The sequence below is a fragment of the Mauremys reevesii genome, linkage group 3 (assembly GCF_016161935.1).
Source record: "Mauremys reevesii isolate NIE-2019 linkage group 3, ASM1616193v1, whole genome shotgun sequence".
Classification (NCBI taxonomy): Eukaryota; Metazoa; Chordata; order Testudines; family Geoemydidae; genus Mauremys; species Mauremys reevesii.
The window spans coordinates 204,764,415-204,787,048 of record NC_052625.1 but is presented as its reverse complement, the minus strand read 5'-3'; the positions used below and the strand labels follow the sequence as shown (position 1 = coordinate 204,787,048).

At 47.7% G+C, this 22,634-nt stretch overlaps 1 protein-coding gene and 1 long non-coding RNA gene across 2 annotated transcripts in view; one reads left to right on the top strand and one right to left on the bottom strand.

Annotated features, from left to right (window-relative positions):
- Positions 1 to 21,872, top strand: part of SELENOI (selenoprotein I) — a 63,173-nt gene extending 41,301 nt beyond the window's left edge. Inside the window, exons 4-10 of the mRNA XM_039531123.1 lie at positions 4,195 to 4,269; positions 4,842 to 5,104; positions 6,549 to 6,657; positions 8,137 to 8,185; positions 9,528 to 9,708; positions 11,870 to 12,052; positions 15,199 to 21,872. Coding sequence (XP_039387057.1) covers positions 4,195 to 4,269; positions 4,842 to 5,104; positions 6,549 to 6,657; positions 8,137 to 8,185; positions 9,528 to 9,708; positions 11,870 to 12,052; positions 15,199 to 15,315 — 977 coding nt within the window. The 3' untranslated portion in view covers positions 15,316 to 21,872. The remainder of the gene's footprint in view (positions 1 to 4,194; positions 4,270 to 4,841; positions 5,105 to 6,548; positions 6,658 to 8,136; positions 8,186 to 9,527; positions 9,709 to 11,869; positions 12,053 to 15,198) is intronic.
- Positions 16,871 to 22,092, bottom strand: LOC120401317. Its single transcript, XR_005596374.1, has 2 exons — positions 21,867 to 22,092; positions 16,871 to 16,972 (listed from the first exon to the last, which is right to left on the bottom strand). It is a non-coding gene; the product is annotated as an uncharacterized LOC120401317 (long non-coding RNA).
- Between the last annotated feature and the right edge of the window lie 542 nt (positions 22,093 to 22,634).

The following is a 22,634-nucleotide window of genomic DNA, read 5'->3' as shown; positions in this document are numbered from 1 at the left end:
TAAGTCAGCCCCTGGAGCATGTCGTTGAACTTCTCTGAACAGCTTTTCACCTTTGTCTGTTTGGTAAGGCAGAGCCTAGAACTGATTTGCCACTGTCAACAAACCGTGCCTCTTAAAACGAACAAACAAACACGCTCAGCAAAAGAGCCGCCAGAATCAGGTCTCTAAGACCAGCGTGTATAAGTCCACCTCTAGTTTTTTAGAAACCAATTAGTCATTTTATTAAAGTCCATTCTTGACAGAATCGGTGTCATTTCCAAAATATCATTGGAGAAAAAACGGAAAGAACACTTATGACTAATGGCTTTGTATTGCAATTCCCATAAAACAGATATTTGATCTGCAGTGTTTTTTTCTCATATGTGGTAATAGGAAGTTTAAATTGGAGAAAAATATCATCTGTCAAGTTCGCTATCCATGTTAATATCCTGCTGAAATGAACGTTTAAATGTGGCACATTATAACTTATTCCTGTATCTAATATTTGGCTCCAGTCAAATGGTATTTCCAGGTGTTCGGCCAAATACTAATAATACTTGGCACTTATAGATTGCTTTACATATTCAGAATACTTCTTGGATATTAATCACCAGATTACAGGGACAATGACAGACAGTGGTTGCCACTGAAGACAAATTAGTGCACAGATGGTATCTGAGACTACCACAATTCTCCTCCTCCCCTGTAATGGGAGTGAGATGTGAGAACAGTTAATGCATGTTATCCTTTTAATGGCTTCAGCTATAGGTAAGTATCCTACCCATGTTACAGATGGGAAAACCGAGGCTCAGACTAAGTAACTTGCCCAAGGTAACACAATGAGTAAATGATCAAGCAGAGATTAGGACTCTCTGGAGTGTCTGGCGCCCAGTACCACGATCAGTTCCTTGGCCCACACTACCCCCTGACATTACAGTTAGTTGCTGCTTACACCAAAATAAAATGCTACATGCTGTAGTTTGAAGGTTGCCTAAGGACAAAGTAGCCATGTGGGGTCTGTGGCCTAGAAAAGCAGATGCTGTGGGTCAGGATTGAGATGCATTAGCTGAGTTAGAACCTTTTCTGACCTGAATGGTAAATTCAGAGCTGTTCTATGTGTTCTGGATCCAGTGTGCTGCTACCGTCTCACGATAAAGTTGTGTTGCTTAAGAATTCTGGGGGCCACTTCACATTACCTTGTGTTGCGCTGGGATTTTGAAGGGTCCCAGAATCCATATATAGCCACACTATTGAACCACAGAGGTAGCAGGGCTGTAGCTTATTATTCAGGAAGTGGTACATTGCTACAGACAGAAGAATCAGGTGGCTGGGGAAGGTGGTGTGGGTACCCCTACAACCTTATCTCAGATTTCATCTCTCCTGTCCTTGACCAGAAACCATGCCCTGCAGGTAGAAGGCTGGTTGCCACATCAGCTGTCTGCCTAGCACACGTATAAAGCTAATGCCAGCCTGAGTTGGTGGTGTCGGTCAGGATTTAGGTGCACTGGCAGAATGTGCTGTATATGAGAAACTTACACTGAGCTTGCTTCTAACTCTGGGGTTTCATCAGTGGCCCGGTGGAGGTTGGGAATCCCTTGAGGTCTAAATCACCAAAGGGTAAAATTCTGGCCCTATTGAAGGCAATGGGAAAACTTCCATTGACTTTTTCTTACCAAGAATGTTTAGGGGAAATGGGCACATCCTAGCTGGGCACGGTGTGGAAGAATGTTGTCCCTGCTCTAGCTGCGGACTCTGGAGAGCATTGTGCTCCCTGTGGAGTAAGGTTCCATGTTGCAGGCTTGACTAACTGCTTAACAAGTTCTTGGAGATGAATGACCATAACTGCAACCGCTGGATTGTCTTACTGCCTAGAAAGTATGTCTGTCTGGTGTCCCCGGTTTGGGGTGGGGAGACAGGATATACTTTAAGTGCTGGATGAACAGAGATTACACTTAAACTGTTTACAGGAAGCAAACTTTAAAATGCTCTTGCTATGGTACCCCTAGAAAAAGTGTCAGGCATGTTTGGGCTGTGACTCATGGGGTAAGGTTAAGGTTTTGTAATGGGTATTTTTAGTAAAAGTCATGGACAGGTCACAGGCAGTAAACAAAAATTCATGGAAGTCCGTGACCTGTCCCCGGCTTTCACTAAATACCGGGAAAGGGGGTTCTATCGGGGATGCCAGCTGCTGCTCCAGCCCTGCTACTGCTCCTGCAGAAAGGACTGACTGCTGCTGCTCCAGCCTGGCACCCGGGGGGCTGCTCTGGTGGGGGCTGAAGCCAAAGAAGTCATGGAGTTCCATTAAAGTCACAGAATCGGACAAAATCCTATCCTTACTCAAGGGGCTTTGAAAAGTCCTTACTGGCCCTCCGCCATCATTTTGGCTGGGGAAAAGATAAAGTGAAAGTAAGGAAAAGCGTGCCTTGGTGTGAAGGATATGGAGTCATTGACAGACAATATATATGTAAGAACGGCCTACCTTCTTTAGTTCCTAGATGTATACATTTATACTTAACCGTATTGTAAATGTATACATCTAGGAGCAAGGAGTGCAGGCCATACTTACAGGATGGGAGACTCTATCCTGGGAAGCAGTGATTCTGAACAAATATTGGAGGGGGGGCGAGGATGGATAATCAACTGAACATGAGCTCCCAGTGTGACACAGTGGCCAAAAGACCCTGCGATGCAGAAACAGGAATCTTGAGTTACAGCAGAGAGGTTGTTTTAGCTCTGTATTTGGCACTGGTGTCACTGCTACTGGAATCCTGTGTGCAGCTCTGGTATCCGCAGTTCAAGAAGGATGTTGATTGATTAAAGAGAGTTCAGAGAAGAGCCATGAGAATGATTAAAGGACTGGAAAAGCTGTCTTGTAATGATAAACGCAAGGAGTTCAATCTATTTGACAAAGAGAAAGTTAAGGGGCAACTTGATTAGTCTATATGAGTATCTACATGGGGAACAAATATTTTAATAATTGGCTCTTCAGTCTAGCAGAGAAACATCTAACATGATCCAGTGACTGGAAGTTGAAGCTCAGTAAACTCAGACTAGAAATAAGGCCTAAATTCTTAACAGTGAGAGTAATTAACCATTAGAACAGTTTACCCAGAGCTGTGGTGAATTCTCACTGGCAATTTTTAAGTCAAGATTGGATCTTTTTCTAAAAGCTCTGCTCTAGGAATTATCTTGGGGCAGGTCTCTGGCCTGTGTTATGCAGGGAGGTCAGACTAGATGACCACAATGCTCCCTTCTGGCCTTGGAATCTATGAAGCTATGCGTCCCCACTGCTTTCACATAGTCCCTTCTCAGAATAGAATCACGCTTTGCAGATGTTTGATACTCAATTTTGGCATCAGTAAGCAAGCAGCTGGGAACTTCTATCTTTGCCCACCTCTGTTTCCATGACAGCAAAACATCCTCGCTTTCAGTGACAGGATCGTGATTACATGGCACGTGGCTCATGGACTCACCCTCTCCTGGCATCATTCTCTGAACTCATGTGACTGCAACCTGCCACAAAATAAATATATTAAAAACTAAAGCTCCCCCATGTGGAGACAGAATTTCATCTTGCCCACAGCAGTTTTCTCTCAGCACAAAGATCTGGAACTCTTGCTCTCTCTGTCCTCCAGAAGGGCGAATGTGGTGGGGTGCAGAGGGCAACAAAGCCATCCTAGCAGTGAAATCCAGGATCGTGGTTGTACTGTAACTAGGTACTTCAACTTTCATCCCAGGAAATGCAGATCCATGTAATTACAGTCTAGAATTTATCCTGTGCTCTAAACTCTTAAAATAGCTCATGAGTAAAAATTTCAAAAGTGCCTAAGTTCCATTGAAAATGTTGTTGCATGTTTTAGGGTATGGGGAAAGGAGGCAGATGCACTATCTGAGTGTGTGAAACTTGCGTGTGTGCCCAGATCTTTGACAAATTCAGCAAAAAGTGTGATCTTCAGGATCTACTGGATGCCTTGCAGAAAGAAGCGTAAGATAATGCTGGTAGGAACTGAGCAAGTGAAGGCTGATTTGATGCATCTCCTTGCGGTGGTACAAGCACACTGAGAGACTTTAAAGGAGTGAGATGCCCCACAGATTTGGACAGAACCTTGTTCCAATTAATTGCTAAAACAATTCTTGTTGAAAGCATCTCTTGTATCAAAGCATAACCTGCTGATGTGTGTGTACTCAACTCTCCAATCTTTGCAATCTCGACAGCACCTGATCATGAGCATGTTCCAAATCGAGTGTGGGTCATGGTGGGTCTCCTCAACTTCGTGGCATATACACTTGGTAAGACTTAAGATTCTCATGATGTATTATGGATTTCTAATGTGCCTATCATCATAATGACTTTAATTAGTCAAGTGAACTGTTGTCATAGTTCCGTGTTTCCCAACCCTTCCCCTCAGCCCCCGCTCCTAGAAACAAAACTCTGATTCTGGGTAATTCTTCGGTTCCCTGCCACCCCTTGCTCTGGGGTGTTGAGTGACATATCACTGGCTGAGATGCCTCTGGAAACTGCCACTTTTTGTTTTACCCACTTGTTCCAGGGAGGAACATAAAAGTAGATGGCTCTTCCTATCAGAACTGACTTTATGGGGTTACTCGTGAAATATTGAAAGAAGATTTCTGTTAAATATTTAACATAGACTCTTCCTAAGTGTGGTTTTTTTTTTTTTGTGGTGGTTGTTTTTATTCTTATTTTTTTACTTTTTTCAATCTCTGCACCCCACGGACAGTGCTGGACACTGAAGCTGATTGCTGACTTCTCAGCAGTGCACACGTTATCTGGCAGCTGCAGAGGAGTCCCTTGCTTGGCCTGGAGATGTTTAACTTTGCCTCTCTGTGCCCTTCCCTTCCAGATGGTGTTGATGGGAAGCAAGCGCGCCGAACAAACTCCAGCACTCCCTTGGGGGAGCTCTTTGACCATGGCCTGGACAGCTGGGCCTGCATGTTCTTCGTAGTGACTGTTTACTCCACCTTTGGACGGGGATCCAATGGTGTCAGCGTCTTCGTTCTCTATCTGCTCTTATGGGTGGTTTTGTTTTCCTTCATCCTCTCCCATTGGGAGAAATATAACACAGGGATTCTCTTCCTGCCCTGGGGATATGACATCAGCCAGGTGGTAAGTAGCCCTTCTGCCTCTTGATTTCAAAATACTAATTTAGAAAACAGTGGGCAAGCTTTGGTGAATTGCCAGAACTATTTGTGTAGCGCGTGTAGGGGCGTGTGCTGCCCTGGCATCTTTCCCTTGGTGACATCTGTCCAGTAGTCACGAAGTGCCCATCATCACCATCCCTAAAGCTAACGATATCCTGAGTTCGTCAGGAAGGAGAGCTTTCTGGCAGAGGGCAGAAAGCTTGGTTGCTTGGTGGCAGGGTGCAATAGCTGGAACTGTATCATCAGTGCTACTTTATGAAGCTCTGATTCAGCAAAGCAGACTGCTCCCATGAGTAAAGTCAAGTTTAATGAATCAAGGAACAAGGGAGGAAGTTATCATGAAGCTTTCATTGCATAGTTAGATTGGGACAGATCTGCTTTCTCTTCAGCAGAGAAGTGATGTGTGTTGCAAGTATCTTTTTGTTGACATAGGTTTTTGCATTAGCAGGAAATGAAATGTCTTTAAAAATTGGATACTAATTGTTGGTTGTCCAAAACTGACTGGGCCTGATTCTGTTGTGGCACCCGGGTAACAGAACCGACTTAGCAGTTTATACTTGTGTGTGATTGAATCAGGTCCAGTGGTTGTAGAAGCACCGATTGCCACGAGTTCAGGTATCTCTACTGAATCGTTGGACAACATTAGAAATTCCCTTGAAAGCTGCCCCTTCCATCAGTAAAATCGTGGTTTCTCTAGTCCTTTGCAATCAGTCATCCTCTGGGCTGCATCTCCAGTTTCTCCTAACCTGGCACTAATCCATGGTGCATTTTCCTGATTGTGCATCAAACAATCCGAAGATACCATTGTTTGGGTTGCTGCAGGAGGCAGTTAGACATGGCTCTGGCGGCGGGTGCTGTTGAAGTACAACAGTCCTCTGTGTTTGTGCTGGTCAATCCAGCAGTGGGGTGGGATTATACCCAGGTGCATGTGCAAACCAATAGCTCCCAGGGGATGGGAAGGTGGGCAGGGCAGAGCATCACAGGCCCCTCTCCTTGCTATCCACTTTCCGGACTGGCCCTAAAACTCACGGTGACCAAGCAACCTTTGCCTCACCCCGCCCCTTTCCAGACTAGCGGTGAGGCTTCCTTGGTCATGGTGCCGGAAGCAGAGGTTGGGCTGGTTCCTGACATGCAGTCAGCGTAGGAACCTGGGAATGGGGCATACGTTCGGGGCCCCATGTAGTTCTGAAAGCTGCCCTGGGGTGCTGTGGTGGCATCTGACCTTGGAGATACAGGCTTCCTCTTGTTTAAAGCTAAAGCTGGGGAGTGAAAATCTGATTGGAAAGCAGCGCTCGCGGCTCCCGGAGCCGCCTGGTGAGGAATGGTCACCCCGCCAAAAGCACATTTGGTCCGACCCGTCTTTCCAGCTGCTAATGCTTGTCTGCGCTCTCTCTGCATTTCCTTTTCAGACCATTTCAGTTGTCTACATAGTGACAGCGATTGTGGGAGTTGAGGCCTGGTATGCACCTTTCCTGTTTAATTTCTTATATAGAGACCTATTCACTGCAATGATTATTGGTAAGAAGCTCCATGTTGAAGCCTATTTTTAACCACCACCGCTTTACCAATAGCCAGTGTGTCACTTGAAAAAAGTCAGCATTTGTTTATATTTTTAGCAAAGAGAAACTTAATAAAATACCTCTCTGTAGAAAACTTGCCTGAATGAGTCTTGGTCTAGACTGAAAGCAACAAAATACACAGGGTCTGATACTAGTCCCATGGAGGTTTTGGTGAGAACCGTCTAAGTCGCCATGGGCTGCATCTAACTTGTAAAGAATGGAGAAGATTGCAGCCACCTTCCTCCTTTAATACCAGCAAAGCTGCAGGAGGGAGGTGGTCCCAGCATGCAATGCTCCATACTAAGCTAAGCAGCATGGACGTAATACATGCCAGCACTTGTTTCCATAGTCTGCACCTTCATACTAAACATCAAGGGTGGCTGGGAACTGCTCTGCGGCTGCAGTCTGTCCACCCCCGAGCTAGATAATAGGTCTGTATTTAGATGCCTCAGCCGGCATGGTCTGAGACACTCTCCTTTGGAATCTAGCTGTTGCAGCAGATTGGTCTGTAGTTCCCAACAGCAAGAATGAGTTGAGCCTTGAGTGTGAGAAGATGTAAATCTACATCATCACTCTTCTCCACAGAGTAATGTATCAGAACTGCCTCTTCACGTCAGCCTGGGAGCTGAAGTGTGTTCAGGTTGGCTGGCCAGGAAGAATTGGGTAGCTTTACTGCTGTCTTGTTTTGAATGTATCTGTGGTTCACCCTTTGGGCAGAGAAGTAATTTGGTACCACTAGCCTTCAAAAGATGCCTTCTGAGGCAGCTTTCCTGCTGGGAGGTCATGGTCAAACTTCAGCTTTAGCCCATTTAATCTCTCAGCTGCTGACCACCCTGGCAGCTTTCAAAGTGTGTTGGGGTTTCATGGAACTTTGGCCCTTCAGGGAGGTCCATGAAACTTAGTCAAATGACTAAAGCTTTTGTTAATGGCAGTTCTCATGCCCTAAATGGTGCACGTTAAATCTAGGTACTTTTGTTTGCTTCTGTCCTTATAATAACCTGACTGTGTCCGAAATACGCCCTCCTTGCATGAAAAAGTGAAACCATTGATAATGCTTTCTCTGCTGCCCACTAGGTGTCTTCTTGGGAATTATGGTCAAAATGCAGATAAATACATGTTTTCACAAAAAGAAAGTTATTTCCATAAATGCATTTATTGGCACTTCACTAACCAAGGCGGTGCTTTTTTTTTTGAAGCGCTGAGTCAAATATACAAATCATGTTAATGGCCATTAAAAAAATCTGAGCAGCAGTGGGGTGACAGTGGGTTTAAGTAAGCTTTTAGCTACTGTAATGTTGCAAATGACTGTTTTTTAAAAAAACAAAAAAAGATGCATGATGGTTAGCAGACTGTCACCGCCAATGCTCATAAAGGAGTTCAGGGGTTACGATGGACTCTGAATTACTACGCTGCCTTAACTTCGATCTTTCTCTTTCAGGGTGTGCACTCACAGTGACTGTGCCCATGAGTTTGATTAACTTTTACAAGTAAGTTTTCCAAAAGTCATGTGAACTAACTAATTCTGCAGGGTTGAGGCACTGCATGTGGTGCTCCTGTTGTGCTAGGAGTTAGCCAGGCAGAAGTAAGTGGAGAGCATGGTGCATTGATGGCCCAGCACTGCCAGGCTGTAATAGAAGGAGAGCCATGACTTGGCATAGCTTTCTGTAAATTAGACTCCTTATAAACCTTCCTTGCCTTCACTGGCAGCTTCCCTGGAGCCCAAAAGGCAACTCCTGATTAAGACAGAGAAGGGTTTGAGATGCCGCCCTTGTTAATACAGTAACGTGACTTGCTGTGAGCACAGGTCCCTGCTAGGGTGACCAGATAGTAAGTGTGAAAAATCGGGATGGGGGTGGGAGGTAATAAGAGCCCATATAAGAAAAAGTCCCAAATATCAGGAATGTCCCTATAGAATCGGGACATCTGGTCACCCTAGTCCCTGCGTGCAGGCCAAGCAGATCAGGTCAAGTGGAACCAGTGCATTTTGAGATCTCTGTTCGCCGCCGCTGTATGAGCAGCACGTCTGGCTCTATACAGAAGAACAGGGCAACCTGGGAAGTGGCCCCTTGAGGGATTGAGTAGGGGGTGGATTCCAAAACACAATCCTCCCCCATCACCCCCCTTTACTTACTTTAATAACAAAATCTTGCACTTCCCCTCCGGATTTCCTGATTTGCAAAAGTTAATTGGTGACCCTGAGAATGGCTGCTTTGAATATTGAACTAGCCATGAATCGCCTGGTAGACAAAATGAATGTTAAGCACCTGGCATAAATCTGGGTGATTTGATTCTTGCCTACCCAGACTGAGATTTCATTGCTCAGCCTACTCGGGCGATATAGCCTCTCACTGGCTCTGCAAGAAGGAAGCTGTGCAGGAAACCATGTCTTTCTCATGCGAATTGTTTCCTGAGCCCAGGCCCAGTGCCGTAGTCTGAACTCCATTTGGGAGCCCCAGTTCTCCCCTTTGTTGCCAGCTCCTTAAAAGGCTGCATCTGGGATTGGCCAGTTATTACTTCAGCGTTGAAATCCATCGTCCACTAATGCAGGGTTACCAAAGACCCATCTGAATAAGCAACATGTAACTATCATGGGTGCATTATTCACTGGGGTGTCTGATCTGAGCCTGGCCTCCTGCCCGTTTTCTCACACAACAGCTAAATTCCTACTGCTGGGCTCTGCCCAGCCTGTGCATGTCGTACTCCACTTCGGGGCAGGTGCCCAAGGCACCCGGATTGGAGAGTTCCCAAGGGAAGGCTTGTGCCTGTCTCTGTTAGAAGCTGTGGCTTCCCAGAGTTTGACTTAAGATGTGTGTTCCTCTTGCCTTTCAGGGCCTATAAAAGCAACACTCTGAAGCACAGGTCAGTGTATGAAATCATGCTGCCGTTCTTCTCGCCAGCACTGCTGTTCACCCTGTGCATGATCTGGATCTTCATGTCACCATCAGACATCCTGGAGGTCCATCCCAGGCTCTTCTACTTCATGGTTGGAACAGCCTTCGCCAACATTTCAGTAAGAGCGCTATTTGCTGCTAAAATGCACGTGGGCAGGGGGTGGCTGATTTGAATTAGCACAGTGGTGAGAGCTGGCAGTTTGTCAGGCTATGTTGTATGAACGATCCAGTCTGCTAATGAGGTGGAAAGGCACGTCAAACCCAGAATGAAAATGCCAAGAATTGTGGGTTGTATCTGTTGTAACTAAATCACTTTGCTGCACTGCCGTGACTGAAGTGGGCAGGAAAGAAGCGCTGACCCTTTTAGAGCTGAAAAACGTGTCCTGTAAACCAGATCTGACACTTCCCCCCCAAACCAGAGAAATCCCAGCATGTGCTTTTTCCACCCCTCCCTGATACTGGCTGACAATTCATGTAATAGAGTTCCTGCTCTCTCAGCTTTAACATGGTCACTTGCAAGGTTCTTGGTGAACTTGGTTCAGCTGTGTGTTGTCACATCTGCCTGCAGACATGAAGCCCCCGCCCTCATCCCCCAAAATCATGAATACTGTTAAGCCATGGAATCCGGGCCTTGCATGACAAAAGGCCAGTCCTGGTGATGATGATTAGGAAGCTGTGGCGCTTTAATCATAGATCGGTCACTATCCTCGGACTGTGCCCAGAAGCAGGGCTTCCTGTCTTTCCCACTCGGCAGAGTTTTCTACTCACTTTGCAGATAAGATCGGTCAGATTTAACCAGAATTGTCCAACCAATGCAAATCGATCCTTGTGATTGTCTGCTCTTGATGTGGATTTCTCTGGTTATATGCACAAGAGGAATTCATGTCAAAATGGAAACGTTCTCAGTATTTGGGAACATTTAGAGCAGATGATTGTCCATGTTTTAATAATTATCGCTCTAGAGATGTACATGGCCCTGTAATGGTGCGAGACTCACCCCTGCGGTGCCTCCTGTCTGTCGTCCTGGGAATAAGCTCTTTGACCCAGGAGCGCCCTCTGCAGGCTGTTGCCTCGTGGCTGCTGGCCCCCGTGTCCCTCCCAGACTCGGTGCCCCTTGTCCTTGGGCGCTGCCCCTGGCAGTACACGCACTCTCAGGGTCTCCCCACCCAAGGGAACCCCCACCCACTATCCCCACCTCGCCTCAGTCTTGGCTAGTGTCAGTCACCATCTAGCCCCTGCTCACTGGGGCAGACTGCAGTGTAAAAGCCACTCATCGCAGGCAAGGGGGGTTTGGAGCGGCTGCCTCTGCCTACCCTGGGCTGTACCCTAGTACCTTTTGGGCCTTTGACAAGGCTGCAGCCTGGGGCTTTTCCAGGCGGGAGCTCCCCAGCTCCCTTGCCCTATTCCCCAGCCCTGCTCCCCTCAGGTACCCTGTTCAGCTTCCCAGCAGCCAGGCCCTTCTCCCTCTAGAGACAGAGAGAGACTGACTCTGCTCCTGGCCAACTGCCCTCTTATAAGAGCCAGCTGAGCCCTGATTGGGGCGTGGCTACAGCTGACCCTGTTTCCCTGATCAGCCTGGGAACTGCTTGCTCCCAGCCACAGCCCTCTCCTGGGCTGTTTTAAGCCTTCTAAGGCCTGGCGCATGTTTACGTAGAGTGCACCAGGTTGCAGCCCCTATACCGGCTCCTCACCAATATCCTATTGCGTTTCTGGCTGCACTTTTCCCCTCACCTCCTTCTCCATGCGCTCCCTATCTGTGGCCCCACAAAGTCGCAGGACCTCCTGGTCAACCTCCTCCTTGCCCTGGCTAAAATGGCCATTTACGCGACCAGGGAGAGGCGGTTGGCCAATGGAGACTCCTGCGACTGTGGGGCTTGTTTCCGATCCTTAGTCCGTTCCCGTCTCCGGGCGGAGTTCCTCTGGGCGGCGTCCGCTGGCTCCCTTGACGCCTTCGAGGAGCAGTGGGCGCTGTCCGGGGTTCTCTGCTCGGTGTCCCCGTCAGGCTCCCTTCTTATGACCCTTTGACCACACTCCTGTCCCTGTTCTTTTATTAGTTGTCCCCCGCAATTAGTGGGTTTCTGAGGTCCTGTAGATCCTCCCCTTAGGCTGGGGGGGATCCGTTAGCATGGGGCAGGCTTCTGCCCGCCCCGTTTCCCGGAAACCCAATAGATACAGCCCTCATTGCCATATTCTGAGTGAGCGATTCATGGGTTGGAGGCTCATGTTGGAAGGAAACCAAAGCATATCTAACAGACCTCTTTCTCCCTCCTGCCCCACCAGTGCCAGCTGATCGTGTGTCAGATGAGTAGTACCCGGTGCCAGCCTCTCAACTGGATGCTGCTGCCATTAGCCCTGGTCATCTTTGTGGTGATCTCTGGAATCGCACCACATTGGGAAAATCTTCTCCTATACCTACTGACTGCTTTCATCACCCTGGCGCACATCCACTACGGAGTCGGAGTGGTAAGTGACATCTGTCTTTGGGCTTGGGGTTTCACTGCAGCGGCTCTGCTTGTAGGATTTACTTTGTCTCATTGCTGTTCAGTTTTGCAGGGGGTGTCGCATTTAACACCTGGAATACTAGGTGGAATACCACTGATCCAAAAGCATTTCCCAGGCAGATCGAGGCATTTATATAAAACATGAAAGGAAGCTAAATAGGTGGGATCTGAAAGCTCTTATTTTGTATGCCAGGAACTGACAGCCCGGCTGCAGCAAAAATTCTTCTAGATGTTTAAATTAAAGACTGGGTCTAATCCAAACCCTGGATCCACATCCCGTCTTAGATCAGTTTGCAGCTTAAAACATAGGATCCAAACACTGGTAAAACATGGATTTAATGCGCCCAGGTTCTGATGTAGTTATGGTTCTATCCGTCAGAAAAATGCCAAGATCAGAATGGGATCCAGAGACCGGGTTGGGCGTATCTCTAATTTTAAATACATTATTCGGGGACTTAGCTAGGTACCATTCACTTCCTAATATTTCACCTTACTTAGAACTTCTTTTCTGAAGGCCGCAGCTGCTGCTGGGTAGCACATGACTGTACACTTGAATCAGTTTGACACTCTCTCCAGTAGGGGGCACTGCTTGGGAGGACAGCCTTAATGTGTTAACCTGCACACAGTGTCTCTGCCCTGTGCACAGATTTATAAACTTTCCCATAGGCATTAACTGATTTTTTCATACTGCGCCTTTGAAATATTGCTTTCAGATACCCCAGGCATAGTGTAACTAGAACTCTGTCTGAAGTGCAGTGGTTATGTCTGACTAAATAAAGAATGAACAAAATTACTAAAGAACCTGAATTACTGACGTAGAACCTGCCATATTTCAAGCTTCTGAGAGGAGTGCCTCTGCTGGGGAGAAGCTGGGGAGGGAGAGCACAGTGGAATAGTCTCCCCTGTATACAGATGCCTTCAGGGATCAAGAAAGCACTATTCCTGACTGTGGGAGACTGGTGCTGTGTGAAGGAATTGGTAGGACACAGAACATCTAGGCGGTAGGAGTGCTGCTCAGTGAGAAGAGCCCAGTTGGGTTGTCCTAGGTCAATTGAACAGGGAAATGACCAGCTCAGCAGTCAGAGTGGGACCCCAAGCACTTGTTACTTCAGGCCAGCTCAAACATATATACGCTAGCTCCTTGCAAGATATGGGTTTGACGCAGGACTCGGTGGGTACGTTCTCGGGCCTGTTACACAGGAGGGTCTCCTCTCGCCTTATACTCTCTGAACCCCCCCCACCCATTTGGAACCCCTTTGTAAGACCCACAATGGGGTGAGAGTGAATCTGCAGTTTCTCCTCCCGAGTTGTGGGTGAGCAGGCCTTGGGTGACGTGGTTGCTTAGCTGCCACGCTGTATGTGTTGGTCTTTTCCTGCCAGCCATGTGACTTGCTTTAAAAACAACTCTGAAGTTTCAGCCAGCCTAATGACTTGACGTAGCTCTCTGCATAATCTCATCAAAAAGCAAATTTCCTGAATGCAGCCTTTAAGTCCGACATGGCTTTCCGCTGTCTGTCGGGAGGAAATGAGCCCTTTCTGCCTTGTGAAGGTCACTGCGAGAGGAGGCTTCTCAAGGATAATTAAAAGCGGGTCTCCAAATTTCAGACATACTGTCTCTTGGCACAGTTACATACCGATGTCCTGTTGTACTGTCGTCTGGTGGGAGTGGCTAGGCAGGACAGGCCAGTGCCGGCACTCTTAGCTCAGAGCTATAAGAGGGTGCTACGTAGCGATCACGCTCTGGAAGCGAGCCAGCCTCTGCTTGTTGTTTTGCAGTTCATGTATGACTAGTATTCAACTGAGCGACTTATGTATGCCCTTGTTACTTGTTTAGCTAAAGCATGAGCATCGGCTTCACAGCTCACCACAGGCCAGGCGCATTCGAGAACAAGTGCACGTTCAGAGAGGAAAGGCAGTAAACTTAAAAACTGATCAAAGGAAATGCATTTGGTTTACAATGTGCAATTAGCCTGTAGAACTCACTGCCACAAGATACCAGTTGGGACCAAGAGTTTAAGATTCCATATAAAAGTGTAATGAGACTATCCAGGTACTTGGGTAGGGTACAAATCTCTTTGTAAAGCGTAGAAACCTTAACGCTTCAGGGCTAAAACCAGCCACTAACTGGTGAGGAGGGATAGGGCACAAACTTCCTTTGGAGAAGCCTGCCCAGAACTGATCCTTGTGGGTGTTTCTTGCGCTTGCCTCTGGTCACAATACGGCACTAGATGGGCTGTCGGGAATTGCCATAAGTATTTCTGTTCATCAGAACCTCTTAGTGTCTCATGCTGGACCCCACAATGCAAACCCCAGTGGCATGGTTTGAAGGAGAGTCCGTCGTCCCCCGATCCGGTAGAGTGTAGAATTGGTGCAGCCGCCCCGCCCCAGGCTGGACTAGTGGCTTGTGGGCCCAGTGTCCAGGCTTCGGCTTGGTGGGAGCCTGCTGGCATTAGCACACCCATCCTGAGAGAGGCACTCCAGTGTGTGGCTGGGCTGGCCCTGCACAGCAGGAGCCTCCTGTTCCTGTGAGACGGGGCTCCTGCGCCCATGTGGGGTGATTCAGCCTTTTGAGCCGCACGTGCGGCTCGCTTGGTCCATCGTGTGGTGCGTAAGGGGATGTCGACGCTGCAGTCAAACACCCATGTCAGCTGAGCCAGGCTCATGGGGCTTGGCCTGTGGGGCTATAAAATTGCAGTGCAGATGTTCAGCGTCTCGGAGACCCTCCCCCCTTCATGGGGTCCAAGAGCCCAGGCTACAACATGAGCCCAGCTGTCTACACCACAGTTTTACAGCCCAGCCCCGGCAAGCCAGAGTCAGCTGCCTGGCCAGCCTGGGGTGTTCTATTGCAGTGCAGATGTACCCTTAAGGGCTTCTGTAAAGGAGTGACTAACAGCCCTGGCTGGGGCTGCGCGTAGTATGGGCAGGGGCTACGCATCCTTCCCATACATACAGCGCTCTGCCAATTCACTGCAGCCCTGGGCCTGACTCTTGAGGCGTACTGAGCTGCTCCAGTCAAGTCCCCTTGCTTGTTTGAGGCTGAGGTGGAAGGCATGTTGGCTGATGTACTGCTCTCATTTAACTTTTCTTTCTCCTCTCCACCCACCCCAGGTAAGCCAGCTGAGCAAACATTTCAACATCCGACCTTTCTCGCTAAAGAAGCCCAGTACGGATTGACTAGAAGGGGAAGAAGAGAAAATCAGCCTGCAGTCTGCACAAGTACTGTAAATAACTGCTGCAAATAGCTTGCACTTCAACCATCACCACAGACCTACATCCATCTTCTGGACAGACACTGGGGCAGCGGGGGCTCAGCACCAGGGCTAGACCCCCGACTGCCATTGAGAAAACACGCACCGCCCTATGGTGAAACCAGGCAAGGGGAGTAGCCTTTCCAGTTATTCCTGTATATTAGATTAGCCAAACGTCCTCAAGCCCTAACTCTGTTTGGGTAGAGCTGGCTTGGGAACGTGGATGGCATCACTCAGAACGCACGGTCACCCAAAATAACCTGGCAGCTGAGTTAGTAGCAATGGCCTCAAGACATCTGTAACGGAGACGTTTGAGCTGCAGGGCCAGTGAGGAACGTCCTCGTCGTACACGAAGGCACATGAGTCACGAACGCGGCTGTCTAGTGTTAGGTCATCTGACAGGGTCTTTGTCCCTTGATGCTAGTCTAGGGAGCAGTTCCCCAGCATGTGCGCGCACACGGCCATTCATGCAGAATGTTTGTTTAGAAGCTTCAAATGATCTTCCGCTAGGACGACTTGGGAATTGAGGGGTTTGCCTAAGTGGTTACGGCAGCTTCCCCTTCTCCCCCATGACGCCCCCTCCCCTGTTTTTCCAGCTTTGGGTAACTGGGACCATATCTTGACAGTATTCTTGTTAACCATACACTGGCCACATGTGTTCTTTAATCACGAGCCCATGAAGGGAACTTGAGCTCTTAGCAGGAATGGTTATTTTGGGGTGGAGGGTGGCTTATTACCACCTGCAAGAGCTAAAATAGCACATGGCCAAATTCTCCCTTCTGATAAATCAGTACAACCTCGTTTAATATCAGAGGGTTGGCTTGCAGGGGGAAGGGGAGTCGTTACATGCTACATGGAGCTTGTCCCATTTCAGACTTGCTGTATGCACTGCAATTTGTGTGCACGTCCCCGGGAAGGGTGGGACCATCTCTGTATACGCAGTATCACAGCTCCAGATAACTGCACTGTGGCAAACCCACTGCTTGGAAAAACACCTGACTAGTTCTTACAGCCGCTGACATGCACGTACACTTGTGGATATTTTATTTGGGGAAAAGTAGGGGTGATTTTTTTTTTTAATTACCATTTAATTTAGGTCCCACCTGTCCTGATGGCTAGGCCACACATCTCATCCAGCGATAGCTTTCTGTTTACCATCTGCTAAGCCGGTAGCGTTCAGTGGTTTTATTTTTTGTAATTCATTTAATTGAGTGGTGGTGAAGACTGAGTGCTGATTTTCTTTTCTGTTCATTGTATTTAATGAATATTTGTGCTTGAATGAAGAGGGTAGCCTAAACCCAGGCTCTGGACAGGCTGCACTCGGAAGTGGGCAAGCACAACGAATGTTCATATAATGTATTGTGGGAACAAATTCATTCATACCTGGGGAGTAGCTTGGTCATGGTGTATTCCTTCCCTGGGTGAAAAATCTCCTGCTCTAGGAAAACTTAACTGTCATTATTATTTAACGCTTTTCTTTTGTAAATGTAAATCATTGTCATGCAAGTTATACAAAACAGAACGTCCAGAAGCCAGTTCACAGCATTTATTGTAAATAGGTTGGTTTTAATTTGAACTTGAATTCTCACTGGGGTGTCCTGTACAAGATCATAGCTGATGGATAGAGGGACACCCTGCAAGACACAAGGGGAGAATTTAATTTCAAGCGGGAAAATACCATTACTGCTTCCATCTCTAGGTGTTTCCCATCTTGTTTTTTGGCTGTGGGGGTGATTGGACTAAACACGTTGTAGTTGTTTTGTTAATGTGTCATGACTGTACATCAGGAACTGGAGGAAGGTGTTAATCTGGGAGAGGAAAAAACCTTTTATTCCCCCTCAGAGCTTATGAAATAAGTAGCTTACTCTCTCATATATATATTACTGACATTGTACAGAAAAAGCTTAAGTGTACAGAGGAATTGGGCTGTGCTTCAATTTTTGAAACTCGTAACTGTTGAATTAAATATATAATTATGGGCAAATTAACTTAAATGATAGTTGCACAAGAAACATTAAGAATTTGAAACCAGATGTTGAAAATGGGACACACAGTTTAACTTTCTGTGGAACGTTCTCCTACTGCACAACCCGCCTTTGCGGCCGTGACATGTTGCTGAGGTTGGGTTTCCCGTTTGCATGCTGATGGATCATGGAATACTTGGGCCAGTTCCCCTTGACTAGTCACGTTAAGAAATGTCTGGGTCCCAAGCAGGAAGCTAAATGTGTTATGCCTTTCCTTTTATGGCATGTCCCATTTCTCCGCCCTATCCCCGCTCCTCCAGCAGCACTGCTGTGTTCAGATTGGGGTGGCGTTTACATTGTGAGATCCTATCTGCTCGGTTCCCAAGTCACTGTTCCTCTGGCTGTGGAGTTCATGGAACTATTCCTTTGGGCAGTGCATGGAAACATACCCTGAAAAACCCACACTCAGTTGTGTGGAGGTTGGCAGCTAGAGCAGGGCTTGCAATCTAAACGCCTTCATGCATTTTACTGACATGTTCTTAAGGCAGGATGTCTCAAAACCTTTTACGTACACAGGCGTATCTTTGGGGAGTCATGGAATTTGGTGCCTTAACTTATTGCATGTTGTTGCTAGCAAAACATCTATAATCAAATTATGCTAGAAACAAGTTTGAATGCTGCTCGAGCTCAGGCAGATGAGGGCAGGATGAGCTCTCTTACCTGTCCGATTCTGCTCCCTGGGCACGTTCTGCCCCCCAACACAATAAACCGTTTTCATTCACGCAGTTTTTATCTGAATTTAGTGACTGACATGCTTGATGTCATGGATTCTGGGGAATGAAATGTTTGATCAGAAACGGACAAAATTCCAGCCACCTCACCAAAAGTGTGTGCGGGGGGGAGCAGATCTTTTGGGTTGGTTTATTTTTAAAGAAAACTGGTGTTTTCTCCTAATTTGGTCTTTAAAAATAACTCGTTCTCTAGTGAAGGGTTGGATTTGGCCATTGTTCTGGCCTCTGAAATACTGGGTAAGGAGGAGACATGAAGGTGGAAATTCTGTTTCCTCACCCTGGCCTCTTCCTTCATAGAGGTGTGCGTTCCTTTCCGGTGCCGTGCTGTTTGGAAGGAATGATGCTCTGACTCAGGAGCATATTTGCCCATGCTTAGAATGCCCCTTCTGCATATTTGAGAGGCACTCTGAGCCCTTGTGTTTCTCTGCCCATGTAAAAGAGCTACTTGTTTTGTGTCCTTAATTCTTGAGACCTCTGCCTTGCCCTGAGTGAGCTGCACAGCTGCTTTTATGATCCTTAAAAATGCTCCCCAGCTGATGCCTCAGTGCTGTAAATTGTACCTCAGCCTGGAATATCAGCAGGCGGAGCTGAGTATTGGGGAAGAACACCTCTAGGCTGGCAATGTGCCCAAGGCAGGTAGTGTACGTAAGCAGGTGGCTTCAAAATGGACTGTTCCATGTCTTGTCTTGGTTAGTCGTTAAATCTCCACAAGCCAGTTGCCATAACATCGTCCTGCTCCCGTTCCTGTGCTAGAGACTAGCCGGAGCACTGTGAAAATAAGCCAGTGGCTTGATGAAGACACTTTGACCCCTTGCGTTCCTGCGATTAGGGGTCTTTGGTTGAAGTGAGTGTTGGGAGCCTTGGGAGCAGACACAAATGCCATCGCGTGGCTTCTTCCGCTCGGAAAAACGGTTCGTTACGCGCGCAGCTTCATTTCCATGCTGAGGCTTCCTGAGTGTGTGTAACGCAGACTTGCACTTTGCCCCAAGACCTGCAGCCCCCTCCCCCCCATGCAACGTCTTCTGCCGACCCCCGTGTTCAACCTCGTGCCTGTAAAATCTGGCTCATGGGACAGGCATTTAGCTGGGGCACATGCATGCGGGTTTAAGAGCTCTCTGAAGTCACTGGTATGTTAATGAAAGTAGCCATTGTGGTCCAAGTTAGCATCCCTCACAAGCATTTCTGTTGCAGTTGGTCCATTGGGTACAAACAATAAGAAAAGCAGGAACTGCAGTGTTGAGATTGTACCTGGCCTGCTGTGCCCTGTGTGGTGAATTTATCATGCTTGCGGCCTGATCTCGGGTACCGATGGGGAATCAGCCAATACTGAAGCTCACGGCTCTTTTTAAATGGATGACTAATGTGTTCATGCAGCTTGGGGTTTTCTTGGTCACTACAGCAAAAATATTCAGATCTTGGGTTTCTAAAGTTAGGCTCCTACAGTCCATACTTAAGTTCCTAACTAGAACTGGCCTCTAAAAATCTGGTGTCTTCTACCTGGGCTCCTAAACCTTAGCAGAATGTTTTGGCCTGTTGTGACTTTCCAAAGTGACAGATCTGATTTGCTGGATCTTTACAAATAAATGTTGCTTTTTTGGAAGCTGTGGCCCAGCTGAATTTTCCTACCCGCTGAGGGCTGGTCTGCGCTACTGCGTAAGTTGATGTAACTTACAGTGCTCAGGGGTGTGAAAAAGACACACACATGAGCAACACAAGTGACATCGACTTGAGCGCTGACCACACTGGCACTAGGTCGGCAGGAGACACTCTCCCGTCAGCATAGCAGGGCTTCACCAGACACGCTACAGCGGCTCAGCTGCATCCGTGTAGCTGTGCCGATGTAGCCTCGTAGTGTTGACTTGTCCTTCAAAGATGCACTCAGCGCAGCCGCTTGCTATGCAAGTCACTTGAACAGCTGGGAAGCTCTTGTGGTTATAGCTAATGGTGTGTTAACAGTGGCATAAAAACCCAACAACTTGAATTTAGGTGATTCGGTTTATTTGTAAAGGAGACCGGCTCCTCTTTCCTTGTGCTGCATTACTGGGATGATGGTAAATCATCTGCCTGCTGAAAGCCACGGGAGAACCTTTCTCTGTCACAGGTGGTGTGCCACTCGCTGGGGGCGTCTTGGGCTGTGGGTTGAGATCAGCTGGGCTGTCTTCGACCTCGTTGGTGCTTTGCTGAAATGCGGACGGACGGCAAACTGGGCAAGGGTCGTAGTAGCCAAGGGAAGCCTTTGCTAGTACCTTGTTTGCCTTACGTCCCCAGTCTACCTCGCAGCATTGTATTGGAGGTGGCGGCAGGCCAGGGCTGCGGAGACAGCGTTTTGTGTCTGCTGACTTGGAACGTGGCTGCAACAGACGTTTGTTTAATCTCTTCGCTGCTGAACGAGGTCTTGATTAAATCGGAAAAATCCTACAGTGCAGCTGGACTGGTCAGTGTCGCCTGTTTTCTGTCTTACGGCAGCAGCGAAAAACCTAACAGAACAGGGAGGTATCACATAGCAGCACGTTCTTAGCAGACCCGCGTCCCAGAGGAAAGCTGTACCTTGGTTAGCCACCATCACGGCGTCTTATGGAACATGCTCCAGGAATAAAGATCTATTAATAGGTAGTGCTAGTTGTTACTAACCAGTTAATTGTGGGTTGGAGCAATGGTCTCATTCCCAGATATAAATCTGCCTCATTCGCTCCATTCTACCAGGACCTATTTCTTATTACTTGACAGCTGGTCAGACTGGTCCAGGGTGACATGCTTTTTGGGCAGCAAGGAGTTCCTTCTGACACAGCATCCCCTGCCAGGGAAGCCCTTAACTGAGTGCAGAGCCGACTCAACCGAACGGTGCGCTTTGGGGGCAGGCGTGCGGGAGGCCCGAGCTGAGAATGCTCGGGAAGGTGCCTCTGTAACAATGACGTTGTGGGCTCTGTGTTTGTATCTCCCAGGCTTCCAGATCAAACGGGTCTTCTAACTGCCTGCCCTGCTCATCCAGCCTGCACTCTGAGAGTCGAGCTGGGCTCTCCTCGGCTCACGTATCATCCCCAGCAATGGAGACTGTGCAGGCCACACCCTACCCTCAGTTACGCCCATACCACGGATGGCAAAGCAGAGCAGAACCCTCCTCGTTCGGGCTCTGCAGGGCTAATGGTGTTGGAGCAGAAAAGGCTCATGCTAGTAGTTGTGGGTGGGATTTTCCAAAGTATCTGACTTTCATTGGGACTTGTCACTTAAGTGCAGGTCTGTTGAGTAAGAAGGGGGCATCTTAATTGACTCTTAGCATACAACTGCCTGCTCCTGCTCCCTTCACTCTTTGCGCTAAGGGGGGAAGTAACCCCCAAGACAACACTTCCCCTTCTACCTACAGAAACAAAAGCTTCCGTGGCAAGTAACTGTAACGTGGACCCATTGTGTTCCCTGAGCCTGGCCCTGAGTGACTGTGGCCTGGTATCACAGCTCTGAGAGCCTCTGCTTGTCATTTCACTGCCGTGAGTGGGTCTGCAAGCACATCCTGTCACATCCTGCCCATAGCCTGGCCGGGACCAGTCACCGCTAAGCAAACTGATTGTACAGAGCTTTATTTAAACAGGAAAATACAGTATAACTATATATTGTCTTGTCAATGCAGAGTTCTACCAAACCATGTCTCTCTCTGTTGGGAGCTTAGAGTACTGCAGTGGATTTGAATGCCAATCTGTTAAAGGCTATTGCTGATAAATATTTATTGTAAAAAAAAATATTGAAAATGAAACTTCAGTAAAGAATAAAATTTTCCAAACCTTTTAGCGGTTTTCTCATTGTCTGTTTTTGCTGAAGGTTTCAGTAGAACCCGTTGTCCAGTTGCCTTTGAGAGGGGCAGTCTCATCCTTTTAGCTCTAGAATTGACTTGAGGGTTGTTCGGTCTGGTTGGGTCAGATCACACCTCCTCAACGGGATACGCTTTGTTGGAGCCGGCACAACATCAAACAGCTGGCGGACGTTCCCAGGTGTACATCTCAGTGCCTGCACTCACTGGTAAGTGACCAAAGGAACCAGCTGTCAATTAACCTAACATCCCCCCCCATGGTCCCAAGACACACACACACCCCGAAACAATTCCACAGAGCTCTGCCAAGATGGAAGAAAGTGTTGCATTCTCCCAACTAATGATGTTGACTTGTGGCATATGCAATCGAATGGGCCCATTCAGAAGGTGGGCGCTTTATGCATGTCTCCAGCAAGTGCACTGAAACATCACACTTCGGAGAGCCTCAAAGGTGATAAAAGGGTGCAAAGCACTTTATGAACCCTCGTTCCAGTGCAGTCCAGCTGCTATAAAATCCTGCAGTTCCAAAGTCAATTGCACTCAAATTCCCCCAACCTCCCAGAACTTAGCTGAAGAACTGGAGTCTTGTCCAGCTAGCTGATGTTAGATGACAATTAAAGGTTCTTGAAACACCCATGTATGGTGAAGATATTTATCCCTCTATGGTGGGGGGAGACTGAACTGCAGAGTTAAGGGACTTGCCCAAGTGGTCACAGCAAGTCTCTGGCAAGGATGAGAGCAG